The following is a 15,806-nucleotide window of genomic DNA, read 5'->3' on the forward strand; positions in this document are numbered from 1 at the left end:
GTTCTAGCCCTTAGAAATTTTTTCTTTTCCGAGGAGTTCTGAGCTGTTCAAATCATTATTTTTTATATTGCCTAGAGTTCTCTGCTATTGAAAATACCGTAAACTCGGAAATGAAAAAGTTCTAGCCCTTAGAAATTTTTTCTTTTCCGAGGAGTTCTGAGCTGTTCAAATCATTATTTTTTATATTGCCTAGAGTTCTCTGCTATTGAAAATACCGTAAACTCGGAAATGAAAAAGTTCTAGCCCTTAGAAATTTTTTCTTTTCCGAGGAGTTCTGAGCTGTTCAAATCATTATTTTTTATATTGCCTAGAGTTCTCTGCTATTGAAAATACCGTAACCTCGGAAATGAAAAAGTTCTAGCTCTTAGAAATTTTTTCTTTTCCGAGGAGTTCTGAGCTATTGAAATCATTATTTTTTATATTGCCTAGAGTTCTCTGCTATTGAAAATACCGTAAACTCGGAAATGAAAAAGTTCTAGCCCTTAGAAATTTTTTCTTTTCCGAGGAGTTCTGAGCTGTTGAAATCATTATTTTTTATATTGCCTAGAGTTCTCTGCTATTGAAAATACCGTAACCTCGGAAATGAAAAGTTCTAGCTCTTAGAAATTTTTCCTTTTCCGAGGAGTTCTGAGCTGTTGAAATCATTATTTTTTATATTGCCTAGAGTTCTCTGCTATTGAAAATACCGTAAACTCAGAAATTAAAAAGTTCTAGCCCTTAGAAATTTTTTTCTTTTCCGAGGAGTTCTGAGCTGTTCAAATCATTATTTTTTATATTGCCTAGAGTTCTCTGCTATTGAAAATACCGTAAACTCGGAAATGAAAAAGTTCTAGCCAAATATATAGTACTTTGAGGAAAATAATTATAAAAATGCACATACGTATATAATTTTTAAGAAATTATCAGAAACGAGAAAAAAGCACTAAAAATAAAAACATCGAAGAAAAGCGTATTTATGCCTACAATAATGCGTTTCCGTTTCAGCGCAAGCTCCTCGATGTCAGCCTGGGGTTTGCTGCTGGCGTGATGCTTGCCGCGAGTTACTGGTCATTGTTGGCACCAGCGATTGAGATGGCAACCGAGAGCAAGATATACGGAGCGGAGGGCGAGTACGCGTTCGTGCCGGTCGCAGTTGGACTTCTTGTCGGCGCGGCGTTCGTATACGGGACGGACGTGTTGATATCTACCCTCGGCATTCAGTCCCCCAATGTGCTTTTAGCTATGCAATCAGTCGGTACGAAACAAAGACGCAAAGTTATTGCGAAACTAAAGAGTGACGAGGACTTAGACGATGATCATGATCAGTTAATTAACAACGTACAGATTTCCGGTGGAAAGATATGCACTCGCGTCGGGTCGACCACTATCGACGGTATCTCATTTTCTTCTCGTAAAATCGCAGTTTCTTTTCTCTGTAGGCTTGGAAAATGAGATCAGTTCGCGTAATACGTATAGTATGTTATACCTATATATACATATCTTTATGTATGTATATAGAAATGTACGCGTAAACTCGCCCCTCTTTGCATTGTCGCAGATGTAGCTGGTTTTCCCGGAATAAGCATTTCCTTACATCGTTACCTGCATAAAACAATTATTTCGATCTATTCAAGACAGAAGCAGCACAAGTTCGAATTGCATGATGACTGTAGCATGAGGAACAACAAAGATCAATAATATATAGTGAAATTGCTTAACAAGAAATGTATAATAGTACGAAGAGATTCAGTTAATTGTAATTTAGTATGACATTTTCTTTGCTAATAAATTTAAGAATGCAAAAATATATTTCAAACGACAATTATTATTACTTCTAAACGTATAATTGTAGATTTAATCTAAGATATTTTGATCTGAAAGCTGAATCAATAGATTTATATGGAAATTGTTGCTTATTCCAGGCAAATATATTGCTTAAATTAATACGGTAAATGTCTTTCCATCTGAGAAATGATTGATTAATTAATGCATTTAGCCAAAAACGTCCCCAGTTTTGAAGTAGCATATGCATGTTTGTAGTGAAATGTGATGGAACTTGTATACACACGGGTTCAACATAAATACATCAATAAAAATGCCCGATCTTCTTACTCCAACTGAACTAAATACGTCAACTAAGCTTCTAAACTAGAAATTTTAACCACAAGTAATGCAATGAAAAGTGAACGACAAAGGAAGGAATAAAAATACTCAACTTAAACTTACCATTAATACAAAGTGCACGTCCGTGTAAAAAATGATACTTAATAATACATATTTAAACAAGAAAAATAATGAAGCTTAAACATTCTGGATCTGTGTGTAAAGTTCCACGTAGCTGAGAAAACTGATCTTATTAATCCTGCCTATATGTATCTAATATGTATCTGCAACGAATTCTTTTTAACTGAGTAAACGGTGTTGACGGTGTGAGAGAGTTCTGCTGTTAATTCGTCTTATATAAGTTGCATTTGCATGAAGTGCCCTTGTGTCTATGGTCCAGTTTTTGAAAGTTTGTGCGGGTGCGAAGCGTGTTATATATGTTGTTGCGAATGTTTACTTTTTCAGGCTTCTACGAACAGAATAGTAGACGTCGACAAATCACGAATATTAACAGAACACCGGAATCGGCGGAAATCGGGACAATTTATGAAGATCCTAATAATGAAGCGAAAAACAACCAGTGGCGAAGGATATTACTACTAGTTGTTGCAATTACGGTATATTTTTATGATATAGTGAATTATGCAACTTTATCTACTCAAATCGTGTACAATAGTTATCAATTAAGTAATACGTATATTTTTAATTTGCTAACTAGGTACATAATATTCCTGAAGGCCTTGCAGTTGGTGTAGGCTTTGGCGCAGTAGGCAGTAGCTCATCTGCAACATTCGAGAATGCAAGGTAAGCGACAGTTATGCATCACGGTACATTATCAGCATAATAGTAATATGATACGATACTTTTTAATAAACAAAAAATATATAATTACATAAAGAAATACATATCGCCATTGCATTCTTTGCTGGACGATGCGTTTTTATATATTATATGTATATATTGTTTTAAAAATATTTACAAGTTTTATAAATCTGAATAATATATGTACATTTATCAATTTTGTTATAAATTATATTAATTGATGGAGAAAATAATTGCGTGTAGCAATTATATAAAACAAAGGAAAAAAATAATCTCTTAGCTACGTGATACGATCTTAACTACTCGCAATGTTTAATAAAGGCTGTACTCTGCTATTACTGGTTTAGATCAATCTTGTCTATGCAATTGATTACGCAAGTCACGAAGGTTAAATACGAAGTTAGTGATGTGGTGGATTTTAAGTATGACAAATAGTCTTTGCATACGAAATCGAAAAAAGAGAGGAATCTTAATGTAGAAAACAAAAATTCAAGCACATTATCTCCATTCCAATCTATAGAAGCGCAATGCATTTGAAATTTAGAGGCCGATGGCATTCCATATTATTAATTGATTATAGAGAATCACAGTATTGATATCGCATTCCAAACGCAACGCGTCATTAAAAACGTTTATGTAATAAAATATACACGTTATTATTAGAGATATTATAATTTGGATCTAGATATCAAATTTTTCAAAAAAAGTTATGCTAATTTTTTAGTAACTCAATATTCTAAAGTTTTTTGGTAATTTGGTAAGAATAATAATTTGCAGAAGTTAATTAATGAACTATACCGAAAATTTGTAGAATAATTAGAAATAATCTAATAATCAGTTTGCAACTATAATTTATATGAGATAAACCAAGCATGGATTGGAAAAAGTTCAATCAAGTAAACGTTATCGGGTATATTAATTTTATGATTCCATAAGATTTTGCAGGGAAAAGCTGAAATATTATATTTAGTAACATCTATTGCATAACATTACTATCTACACACAGCATTACTTTTCCGCTCTTCGTAATTCTTATATTTCGTGTTAGATGGCAGCAGCGTGAAAGTAGACAGGGCATGCATGAGCACAAGTATTCGTTAGAAATAAAAATTTCTTCAAGAACTATTCGTCATAGAAAACATGATCGTTTTGTATCATCTAATGTGCATATAAATATATATAAAGTCTTTAAATAAGTAAAATTTAAATACAAATCTATAATTAACAGAGATAGTCTTTCATACTGAAAATATATAAATATTCATTTACTCAGAATTTTCTCTTTATCTAATATCTTTTGTTTTTCTAGACTTAAGTATAAAGATAACTGGTATTTCTAGTTACAAAATTACGCACACACATAATGGTAAAGGGGAAAACTACGAATTCGCTATGATCCATTCCGGTTTGATTCGGTATTGTTCAACTCACACTTTACACTTAATTGATTAGAATTCTCACATGACTTGTGCGGATTGCGCCAGCTGTCTCTCCCAGATACTCACTCGATCTAAACAAGCGAAATAAGAACAAGCCGAACAATACTCGATCGAAACTAAATCGAACGAAAATGAATCATCGTTCCCGCACTCATGCGCGGTTTTTTCTTTCCAATAATCTCCTTCTCTGTCTGTCCATTGGCCACATGTGCCATGTACGTGCATATTCTTGAGCCGATGATTCGCGAGGTCGCGGGCGATCGGCAAGCCGCGGCGTGGTAGGAGGTCTCCATGAATGAGCTCTATGGTGGTCGGCCGCGACCGCCAGTTGGAGGCGAAGTTTATTGGCTTCGGTCGGTGCCTGTGGGGTGCGGGTGCGCAGGGAGGGAAGGGCACGTGTGGCCCTGGAATCCGACGAGCCCTAGGCGCCGCGCATTCCATTCCAGCCATCCCTCCTCTCCCCCTCGCTTCTCCCTCCACCTACTCTACTCGCGCCTACGTGTCCTGCTTCTTCTTTCATGCCGCTGCTGCCTCTTTCATCTCGCCTCGCCTCGCTCCGACTCCCTCGCGCGATGAATTCGCTTTCTTCAGTTTGCGTTTGCTTTGCGACATTTTGTATCTGACGGATGTCTTTTCTGACGAATGATGTTTCAAGGCAGTTTTTATAGTGAATCATCGTACTCGTTAATATTACGTTATGTTACGTGTACATTAATCTAGCGAAAAATCTTAATGCGATATTGAATGAGTAACAAAAGAGAAAAAAAATCAAATGCTTATCTCTGTGATCAAGTGAACGTATGCACGTGGCTGTGCACGTGCAATGTTGAATGTTAGCTCCGATTTGCCTGATTTCTGAAGCATCATTATTTGTATAATATGACAAAGAGGATGGCTGTTTCTAACGTTTTATTTATGACCGTTATATAATTTGCAAGCAGATATATGACATCGTGTTATCAGTCTTTACAATTGACGAACGTGGTTAACTAAGCAATCTTCCTGCGTTTTGTTTGTTATATTGAGAATTAAGCACTAGTCATAAGAAACAAGTTTTCTTCAAGATATTTAGATTTAAAATTTAAAAATCATGTAGAGTACCCAAAAAATAATTAAACGCCGAAAGGGCGAGGGGGAGTAACATATACTTACAAAATGCTTGCTAAAGTAAGTTTTATATTTTATGACTATAAACGATATATACTCATACTGTGAATATGATATGAAAGGAGTGAAAAAATAGACAATGTTTATATTAATTTTGCAAAATTAATGAATGAAGAGCCAATGCTGATAAATAAACACAAAATAAAGACTGCAAATAGTAGAACATTTAACAGATATAGCGTTGAAATATCGTTTAATTATCGAATTTTGTCTTCACAGTATTCACTTCAGCATTTATAAAAAAAAAAGAAAATTACATGTATTTATTATTCAATGCATTTCGAGTGCTCGGGGCCTGTATATTCGCGGCACGATCTTGCGTATATATAGAACTAACTTGACATCAGTTACGCCGACACGATGCAGAGCCGACATTCCTGTGTATTCAAATGACGATGGCTGCAAGGACCAATACAGCTTTGAGCCTCCCCGAGATCTCGTGGCGAAAGGTCCATTAAGAATCCATGGAATGAATGGATGGTGGCCAGGGCATTTTCCTCTTCACGCGTATTAAGAGATATACCAAAGTGAACGGACCTAGATTCTGACGACGAACGTGATCTCACTTCCATGTCGTAACACTTCAGAGAACTCGGGTCTGTTCTGTATCAATATATAGGACGCGATGCAGATGATATATATATATATTGATGAGAATTGATTTCATTAATTGTAATTTAATTCGAATTGCGACATCGATTCTGTGATTAATGACGTATGTCGGTACTGTGTTAAAATGAAACGACATTAATTTTTCACGGTGAGAAGAAAGATAAGACTATACCCCATGAGACGATTAATCAATGAGAAATCGGGTAATTAATACCGCGACGAGAAAGTATTCGGAATTTTTTACGCGGCCCGATCTGAGCTTGGGAATGCCGGCGCCTTTCGCTCGACAGACGCAATTAGCGCTAGCACCTTAAAAGCGATCAAAAAGCGGCAGTAACAAGTTACACGGTAACTGATATCCATTTCGGAAGTGAAACTTCCCACGGTATGCATCCATTATTGGTAAGTTCTAATGAGAAAGAACTTCTGACAGTGCACGATATGAACTATAACGCTTTTAATGCTACTGAGCTACTGAATAGTTGATCCTGTTTTAAATACGCTAAGAGAGAGAGAGATAGAGATACAGCCTTGATGCTCGTTTGGAAAAATTACTTAGCCTTGGGCGACCCTGGCCCATGCCCTTTTCCGTCTCGACCAGTTCGTAACGAACGACGTACCATTCTCACGACGATTGCGATTAACCCCCTTGGTCCTGCATATATTTTCAACTGGGCTACGGGCAGCTTCGCTGTGTACGTACAGAATGATCTCTGGTTAACTTGTACTTGCTTTTAACGGTGGACTTTGTACGAATAATTAAAAGGATGCTTGAAAAAATGCAAACTTCCATGTTTTTCATCTTAGTAATGTGTTCACTGTGTTCATTATGTGTATATCTGCAGAAGATCAGAACGATCCTTCGATTCATAAAAAGATCATTAAGATACTCGATAATGTCTAATAACATAGCTGTTATTACATAAACATCGCGATTTCATGACTAAGCGCGTGTTTCCCGTTCATAAATCTCGCTATCGATTTGCAATATCCGCAAGTAGGCAGGATGAAAAAGGTCCGGAGACCGCGTTCTTCACGGCGTTCCGGTCAAGGAGAACGTCATTAAGACGACGCCGTCATGGAAATGAAACTTTGGCGCAATCCGAGTGCAGCCGGGCTCGCATTGGTCAGCGAGCAACCTACGTTCGCGTCGCGTCCTTTCCAAGGAAACGTAACTCCTTGCGGTGGCGAAGGTGGCAATAAGTTCCGGTGCGCTGTAGTGCAGAAAGAATCATGAATGAAACGTTTCGCAGTTGCTCTGTTGCGCGGCGGCAACGTCGTTGCCGCCGGTGTTGCAGAACGACCGACGGAGACGCGACAAGAAACTCAGGCAAAAAGAGAGAGACGGTAAAGAGAGGCGTTAGTGGGTAAATGGAAAGGTATAGCCGGCCAAAGCAGATTTGCGCCCGTTGCACGCCGCTCAAGGAGATCCGGTACTGACTCACTACCGAGCGGTGCTACGTGAATTTTTCGCGGAATGTGGGTCTATCGCTCGTTTCTTCCCACTTTGTTCACGCTTTTTCCACAGATTCTCGTAATCGCGAGTCCACGCTGAGTTATCCTCGTTGCTACCGTCAATCTAGAACACCTTTCATCATTTCAGCTTGCGGAGTGCGGTCTCGGGTCCAAGAAGCGTTCCCGAAATTTCTTTACGGCATGCCGTAAACGCATGCGGACAGAGCGTTTTGAATCAGTGTAGGCGGAGTACAGATCTCACAAAGGGCGCGAGGATCTGATTTGTATACACACTGGCCCTCCTCGCTCTTCTTCTCTTTTTCATCTTCTCCTTCGTTGCCTTCCTACTTGTTCGTTTTTTTTTCCTTTTTTTGGAGCTGCTTCTGAACAAGGAGAAGCTGAAGGAGCAACGAAGACGCGAGGAGAGAAAGAGCGCGTGTAAAAGCGAAGGAACCGCAGGATCTCCGAGTCCGTTGCGCCACGTAGATGAGGTGGTGCTATGTTAAACATGGCGCCGGACAAAGCTGCCGACGAAACCATCTCATTTCAATGCTATCCTCTCTCGGCTGTCTTATTATATACTGGCTGACTGGTGCTCATCGCGATGCTCTCTTTCGTTCTCCTGCGATATTCTTTCGTCCTTATCCCTCACTTTTTGCCTCTTCGCTGTATTGGCTCTTCTTTTATTTCCCCTTTCGCCTCTCGCCAAAATCTACCTCCTCTCATCGTTCAGTTTTTTCTCCTTTATCTTCATTCTGTTCTCATTTTTTCTCGATATCCCGTGCACGTCCAGCCTGAAGTACACTGTAAAAGTTGAGATGATGTAATGTTTTTTATTTCTTTTATATCGTAATGTTTTCTTCAACGCCTCAGGCTTCTTAACTTGGATCATTAGGTTGTTTGATGCGAAGAATATATCACATAAATTGCTTTTATCGTCCTCAAAACAATACCTATTGTAAGATCTGGAAAGATAATCGAGACTAACGGGTCGTATAGAGGATCGGAATGAAAACAAGTTGATCACAGCAGTAGGAGTATTGGCCATACAGCCTAAGACCTAGGCGTGTGAACCAGGGATCCGGAGAGTTCGAGTTCAAATCTAAGGCAGTCTCCTAGTTATTTTTCGCCTCTTACAATTCAGAAGTGGGATAAAATCCGCTACCCCTCGAAGACAGTTGAGATTCATCCGCTATCCCTCGGAGAGGAGGGAGTTGAGAAGCAGCTGGCCGGTAGTGAAGCCTGAACATGGAGATTGGGAAGGACTCAGAGGAGTGAACCAACATGGAGTTGGAGGACTCAGAGGAGTGAACCAACATGGAGGTTGGGAGGGACTCAGAGGAGTGAACCAACATGGAGGTTGGGAGGGACTCAGAAGAGTGAACCAAAAATGGATGTTGGGAGGGACTCAGAAGAGTGAACCAAAAATGGAGGTTGAGAGGGACTCAAGTGGAGTGAACCGACGATTTGGAGACATTCGGGGACGAATGTAATGTCAGGCTGGCCGAGCTGTAAGATCTGGAAAGATAGTCGAGACTGACAGGTCGTATAGAGGATCGGAATGAAAACAAGTTGATCACAGCAGTAGGAGTATTGGCCGTACAGCCTAAGACCTAGGCGTGTGAACCAGGGATCCCGGAGAGTTCGAGTTCAAATCTAAGGCAGTCTCCTAGTTATTTTTCGCCTCTTACAATTCAGATGTGGGATAAAATCCGCTACCCCTCGAAGACAGTTGAGATTCATCCGCTACCCCTCGGAGAGGAGGGAGTTGAGAAGCAGCTGGCCGGTAGTGAAGCCTGAACATGGAGGTCGGGACGGACTCAGAGGAGTGAACCAACATGGAGATTGGGAAGGACTCAGAGGAGTGAACCAACATGGAGGTTGGGAGGGACTCAGAAGAGTGAACCAAAAATGGATGTTGGGAGGGACTCAGAAGAGTGAACCAAAATGGAGGTTGAGAGGGACTCAAGTGGAGTGAACCGACGATTTGGAGACATTCGGGGACGAATGTAATGTCAGGCTGGCCGAGCTGTAAGATCTGGAAAGATAGTCGAGACTGATAGGTCGTATAGAGGATCGAAATGAAAACAAGTTGATCACAGTAGTAGGAGTATTGGCCGTACAGCCTAAGACCTAGGCGTGTGAACCAGGGATCCCGGAGAGTTCGAGTTCAAATCTAAGGCAGTCTCCTAGTTATTTTTCGCCTCTTACAATTCAGATGTGGGATAAAATCCGCTACCCCTCGAAGACAGTTGAGATTCATCCGCTACCCCTCGGAGAGGAGGGAGTTGAGAAGCAGCTGGCCGGTAGTGAAGCCTGAACATGGAGGTCGGGACGGACTCAGAGGAGTGAACCAACATGGAGATTGGGAAGGACTCAGAGGAGTGAACCAACATGGAGATTGGGAGGGACTCAGAGGAGTGAACCAACATGGAGGTTGGGAGGGACTCAGAAGAGTGAACCAAAAATGGATGTTGGGAGGGACTCAGAAGAGTGAACCAAAAATGGAGGTTGAGAGGGACTCAAGTGGAGTGAACCGACGATTTGGAGACATTCGGGGACGAATGTAATGTCAGGCTGGCCGAGCTGTAAGATCTGGAAAGATAGTCGAGACTGACAGGTCGTATAGAGGATCGGAATGAAAACAAGTTGATCACAGCAGTAGGAGTATTGGCCGTACAGCCTAAGACCTAGGCGTGTGAACCAGGGATCCCGGAGAGTTCGAGTTCAAATCTAAGGCAGTCTCCTAGTTATTTTTCGCCTCTTACAATTCAGATGTGGGATAAAATCCGCTACCCCTCGAAGACAGTTGAGATTCATCCGCTACCCCTCGGAGAGGAGGGAGTTGAGAAGCAGCTGGCCGGTAGTGAAGCCTGAACATGGAGGTCGGGACGGACTCAGAGGAGTGAACCAACATGGAGATTGGGAAGGACTCAGAGGAATGAACCAACATGGAGGTTGGGAGGGACTCAGAAGAGTGAACCAAAAATGGATGTTGGGAGGGACTCAGAAGAGTGAACCAAAAATGGAGGTTGAGAGGGACTCAAGTGGAGTGAACCGACGATTTGGAGACATTCGGGGACGAATGTAATGTCAGGCTGGCCGAGCTGTAAGATCTGGAAAGATAGTCGAGACTGACAGGTCGTATAGAGGATCGGAATGAAAACAAGTTGATCACAGTAGTAGGAGTATTGGCCGTACAGCCTAAGACCTAGGCGTGTGAATCAGGGATCCCGGAGAGTTCGAGTTCAAATCTAAGGCAGTCTCCTAGTTATTTTTCGCCTCTTACACTATAGAAATGTGATGTATAAACGGCACCGCCGTATCAGATTGATAATTCTCGGTTATCAGTAAACATTTTTCGGTGTTTTGTAGAGAGTGTAAAGCGATATACGGTCGGCAAGTAAAGAGTCAGGTTCCGTTCGTGCATACTTCGTTCCCAATGGTGCTTATCTCACGCGGAAAACTAATTCCGACGTACGCTAATAGCGACGGAAGTTGAATACGATATAGTGCTTCCCGCTTAGGCCCACCGTACGGTTACCGAACGACGCACGTGCGCACGTGCTATTAGGCGCACGATGTAGGTCCGTCGTGTTATCGTGCACCAGCTCCAACTTGGAGAGACTCGTGCGTGTCGAAGTAATTTCTGTTGTCGATGATTTTCGCGACAATTCCAGTTCCTTGAATTTATTTACTTATCTCCAATCTCGTGTCCGTTGTCATACAAATTACGGGATTATTACCTATGTCACTCATTTTCTTTCTTACCGATGCATCAACGGAGCGCATTGCGAATTTATTGTCATTCGTAAATTTGCATAAAAGATTACGAAGAAATTGACAAGATTCCTTTTTTTCTTGCATCTAGCGTGTAGCAACTGTGAACGATATGTCTTATATGCACTTCGATATACTCGATTGAAATGATCGTTTATTTTGTTAAGCAATTCTCTCGCTTCTGGTGTCTTAGCGCAATATAATATCTTTGCTGATCACGAAGCTTAAGGGGGGAGCCTGCTTTAGAACGTTGAAAATAAGGTATAATTTTACGAATTTTTTTGGAGAAACTATACAGCGGATCATTATAAAACTTTGATGCATTTATTAGTACATGTTTAAAGATAAAAAAAATTATTTTTTGATTTGAATATATCGCCTGTAGAGGTCGTCCTGGAGGCATCTTAGTGCAGCCGGCATTGTAAATTCGTGAGCATTCTCCTGCCTCCAAATTTCATCCAAACTGAAAAATTGAAATATTTTCTTGTTATTTATGAATTCCCATCGTCGATGAACCTTTAATATTCATAAAAACATTAAGTTAAACAATTATTTTTGCATGAAAAAGTTCAAAACCTTTGCCTAAAAATCGTACTTTTGTGTTCTAAGCTCCACCATTTTGGCACTTTTCAACTTTTTTCTTCTTTCTTTGGTTCATCGACGATGGGAATTCATAAATAACGAGAACATATTTCAATTTTTCAGTTTAGACGAAATTTGGAGGCAGGAGAATGCTCAGCAATTTGCAATGCCGGCGACGCGGCTGCACTAAGATTTCTCCAGGACGACCTCTACAAGCGATATATTCAAATCAAAAAATAATTTTTTTTATCTTTAAACATGTACTAATAAATGCATCAAAGTTTTATAATGATCCGCTGTATAGTTTCTCCAAAACCAATTCGTAAAATATACCTTATTTTCAGCGTTCTAAAGCAGGCTCCTCCCTTAAGATACAAATTTACAGATTCTACCGATAGTCTCGTTATTCCACGAAACGCGATTACGCTGTGATATTCATCTTTGACCTGTTTTGCAATGTATTTTATAATCGTTCAGGCACGGCCGTTCACGAGCCGAGCAGTTCTGAGAACTGGACTCGCAAGGCTCGCAAGTTCTCTAAGCTAGTGATATTCCACGCCGCTACTTTTCTCGTCTTGCGTTCTGCATTCATCCTCCGCTTCGTTTTTCTTCATTCCATTCGATTCTTTGGTTGTTTGTTTCTTCCTTTCTTTATTCTCCTTTCTGCTTCTACTTTTGATCTTTACATCCTTGCAATGCGAACTATGAAAACTCGATTTTAGGATTCATATCGATTTAATGACTTGTTTTATTTTACCACCGCCACGGAGTTTTCAATATTACATCACTCAATGTACGAACATGCCTACGTGCAAATCGCAATAAATATACGTAAACTTAATAAGCTTTCATTTATGAAGTACTTTTCTCTAACTCTGCTCATTCCTTAAATAAAATACAAACAACAGCATTATTGGATCTTGTTGATTAAACAATTGATGCAAAAAATTGATTGCTTTTTTATAAAAATTGTTATAGTAATCATGATAAATTAATTTTAAAGATTAATTTTGTTATTCCATTAATCCTACATTTAGATCATGTTATGCGGACACACATGTATGTGAGTGTGCTGAAGTATGTGTGAGCATGTATTTGCACATATGTATGTTTCTGCTATACCTCCTTTAAAACTTTTAAAACTTTTTATTTCATCCTATCAAATTTTTAACCATTATTCATCTATTCAATTGGACATTTTCGTTAAGTCTCGAGTGCGCAATCCTACATTAAATTTATAAAATTAACCGAGACTCAACTAATACTACTTTCCGTCCGATGGAGAACCAGTCGAACCTTCTCCTCTCTTCCCCCCACCCCTCTTCTCGATTAATAATTTTAATTAACATTTATGGAAACAGCTCGCGAAGCGGCCCGCCGTGTCGGTCGGCTACGTTAACCGACTACGTTAACCTTGAACGAATACCGGAGTTCCGCGCTTCGCGTGCAGCGCGCGCCGCGAGTTACGCCGAGCTGCATTCCAACGATTTCCTTCTTTTCGGCGAGACCGTGAGCCGTCGACCGTGGCACGCTGTCGACGGCAGTATGTCGAGCGCGTCTTCTAAGCCCGTGCATCTGACAGCCGAACTCGGCCGAACGCTTCAGCCAATGCGCTCGCTCACGTTCATCGCTCGGACTCGCCGCCGCGCTCTCTCCCCGTTGATTCGCGCTCCCTCTCGCGGGCGCGCGCATACACGCACGAGCCGATGCACCGGCACGATGCAGCGCGGTGCAGCGACTCCGCAATGCCTGGAATGCGGCGGCATTACGCATGCGCGCCGCGTACCTCACTCGGAACAGACGGACGGACGGACGGACGGACAGCCGGATCCGTTATGTCCCTCGACAACGACCTCACGATCGTCTGCGGGGACTTAACCGGGACCTGCGGCCCGCCCCTTTGTTTTTCTCTCGCTCACTCTCTTTTCCTTTTCTTTCTTTCTTTCTTTTCCCCTTTACCATCGCGAGATCGCCTAAGCTCCTAATGCGAGGTGCACGCGAGTGCGGATGCGCAACGACGTCGCGTTGCCACTGCTACAATGCACCTGCTTTACCTTTTGCCCCTCGTCTTATCCACCTTACTATCCTTACCCTGCTCATTGGTGCTCGCCAGTGATTAATCTTGTTCGCTACATACCGCGATAGCCGAGGAACTCGGAGCACTCTGTACGATTAGGCGCGACTGGCTAATGCGAGCTAATTGATTCCGGTTACGATTGCTAACGGTATATTACTTGGTGGATGATAAGGATAATAGAGAAAAGAGACAGGGCAGTGTATAGCTAGATCGGAGTGCAGTTTGCACGATTAGTATTCGTGCTCGGTGTTCGTAGGCCTTCACCCTCTTTCAATTCTTAATTTTCAATAGTAAACTTACGCTTGTGAAAGCGCAAAGCGTTTGGATACCATTTCTCGCTGCGATCTCGGAAAAGACAAAACGAATAAAACTATACATAATTTTAAACATCGCTACGAAAATTATATAAAAGTTGAATTAAATACCAGTTGACATATCAGGAAGTACAAGAAAACGAGAAACACCGCTATAACTTTGACAGAGGGTGCGAAATCGGGATCGAATCCCGCGATCTTCCTCGGGCCTGCAGTCTCGAGATCGAACGTTGCGGCAACAGCGGCAGCGGCACAACATTGGGGTTGATCTTATGGTCTTATGGTTTTATGGCGTTAGGCCGTGGCCGGTGGCTCCGGGACTCTCGGAGCTGAGAAGAGCCGGAGAACTCGCCTTGGTGTTGGTGGAATGCGGGACGGGCAAATCGCGGTCGACCCGCTTGCGCCTCGTTCCCATGCATTCCTTACTCCCTCTCTCGCCCCTCCGCGCTCTCTCATCCCGGGGACTCCCCCCTCTCTCCCTCTCTCTCGTCTCTCTTATCCTCTCTTTCTCGTTTCTTCGTTCTTTCGCACGAACACGCCGCACTCGCTCCGCACCTCGACGTTTCATCTCATTCTTCTCTTGTCTCTCTCTTTCCCTCTTTTTCTTCGATTTGTGTGTGTGTATTTGCGCGCGCGTGTGTGTATGACACACATACACGATAAACGAAGATTTCTCTCTCTTTCTCTTTATCTCGTTTGCCCATTTTTTTCATTTTCAGATTCCTCCCTGTATCGCCTGCACGAACGCACGCGCGAATTCGCGAGTCTTTCCCTTTCTTTCTCTCCCTCCGCGCCGTCGTCCTCTTCCACTCCGCAATTCTCCGTCGCACTCGCACGTACGTCGCACTCGCGCGCATCCGAATCCCTGCGCGAACATCCTTGCACCTCCCTCGGAACCGAACCGTCCTACCTTGTCCTATTCCTTGACTTCCTTCTCATCGAACACGTTCCTTTAACCAAGCCGAGCTCCGTTGCAGCGAGGAAAGCCTCGTCATGGCATCTTAACCGATCGTCTCGTGCCCGACGGGCAATATTGTTGCGAATCAGGCCGAAGAAATAAATATTGAGATAGAGTATTGTCGAAACGTGCATGCATTTTGCTTCATCATATTCTCCACTATTTTATTCGAGTTCTGATTTAATGTGATTTATCATTAATAATACCATTAATTAATCCCTGCAAAGGTAATTTGATCGAATAAACATTAAAGTGCTTGCTTGGATATTCTAATGTATTATAAATGTATTAAATTCTACTAAGAATTAAGAATAATACGGATATTTCATGGAGTTATCTCATGTTATAAATGTCAATGAGTTTATAAATTTAATCAAATAATATAACTTTAAACTCTCAAAGTTTATTTATATTTTATTGTGCATTTTTATTTTTATTTATGCATTCTTAAATTCATAATTCATGTTTTTAATTGATGTAAAACTATATCAATGATGATACGATAAATGAATCGTTGA

The 15,806-nt window shown here is 41.3% G+C and overlaps 1 protein-coding gene across 2 annotated transcripts in view; it reads left to right on the forward strand.

Annotated features, from left to right (window-relative positions):
• Positions 1–15,806, forward strand: part of LOC105285223 (zinc transporter ZIP11) — a 34,604-nt gene that overhangs the window by 5,133 nt on the left and 13,665 nt on the right. The window contains exons 2-4 of one of the 2 annotated variants that reach the window (XM_011349309.3): positions 985–1,372; positions 2,548–2,699; positions 2,801–2,886. In XM_011349309.3, the coding sequence (XP_011347611.1) occupies positions 985–1,372; positions 2,548–2,699; positions 2,801–2,886 (626 nt within the window). The remainder of the gene's footprint in view (positions 1–984; positions 1,373–2,547; positions 2,700–2,800; positions 2,887–15,806) is intronic. The other variant, XM_011349310.3, reaches the window with a different exon arrangement.

This window comes from Ooceraea biroi, chromosome 5 (assembly GCF_003672135.1).
Source record: "Ooceraea biroi isolate clonal line C1 chromosome 5, Obir_v5.4, whole genome shotgun sequence".
NCBI classification, from domain to species: Eukaryota; Metazoa; Arthropoda; class Insecta; order Hymenoptera; family Formicidae; genus Ooceraea; species Ooceraea biroi.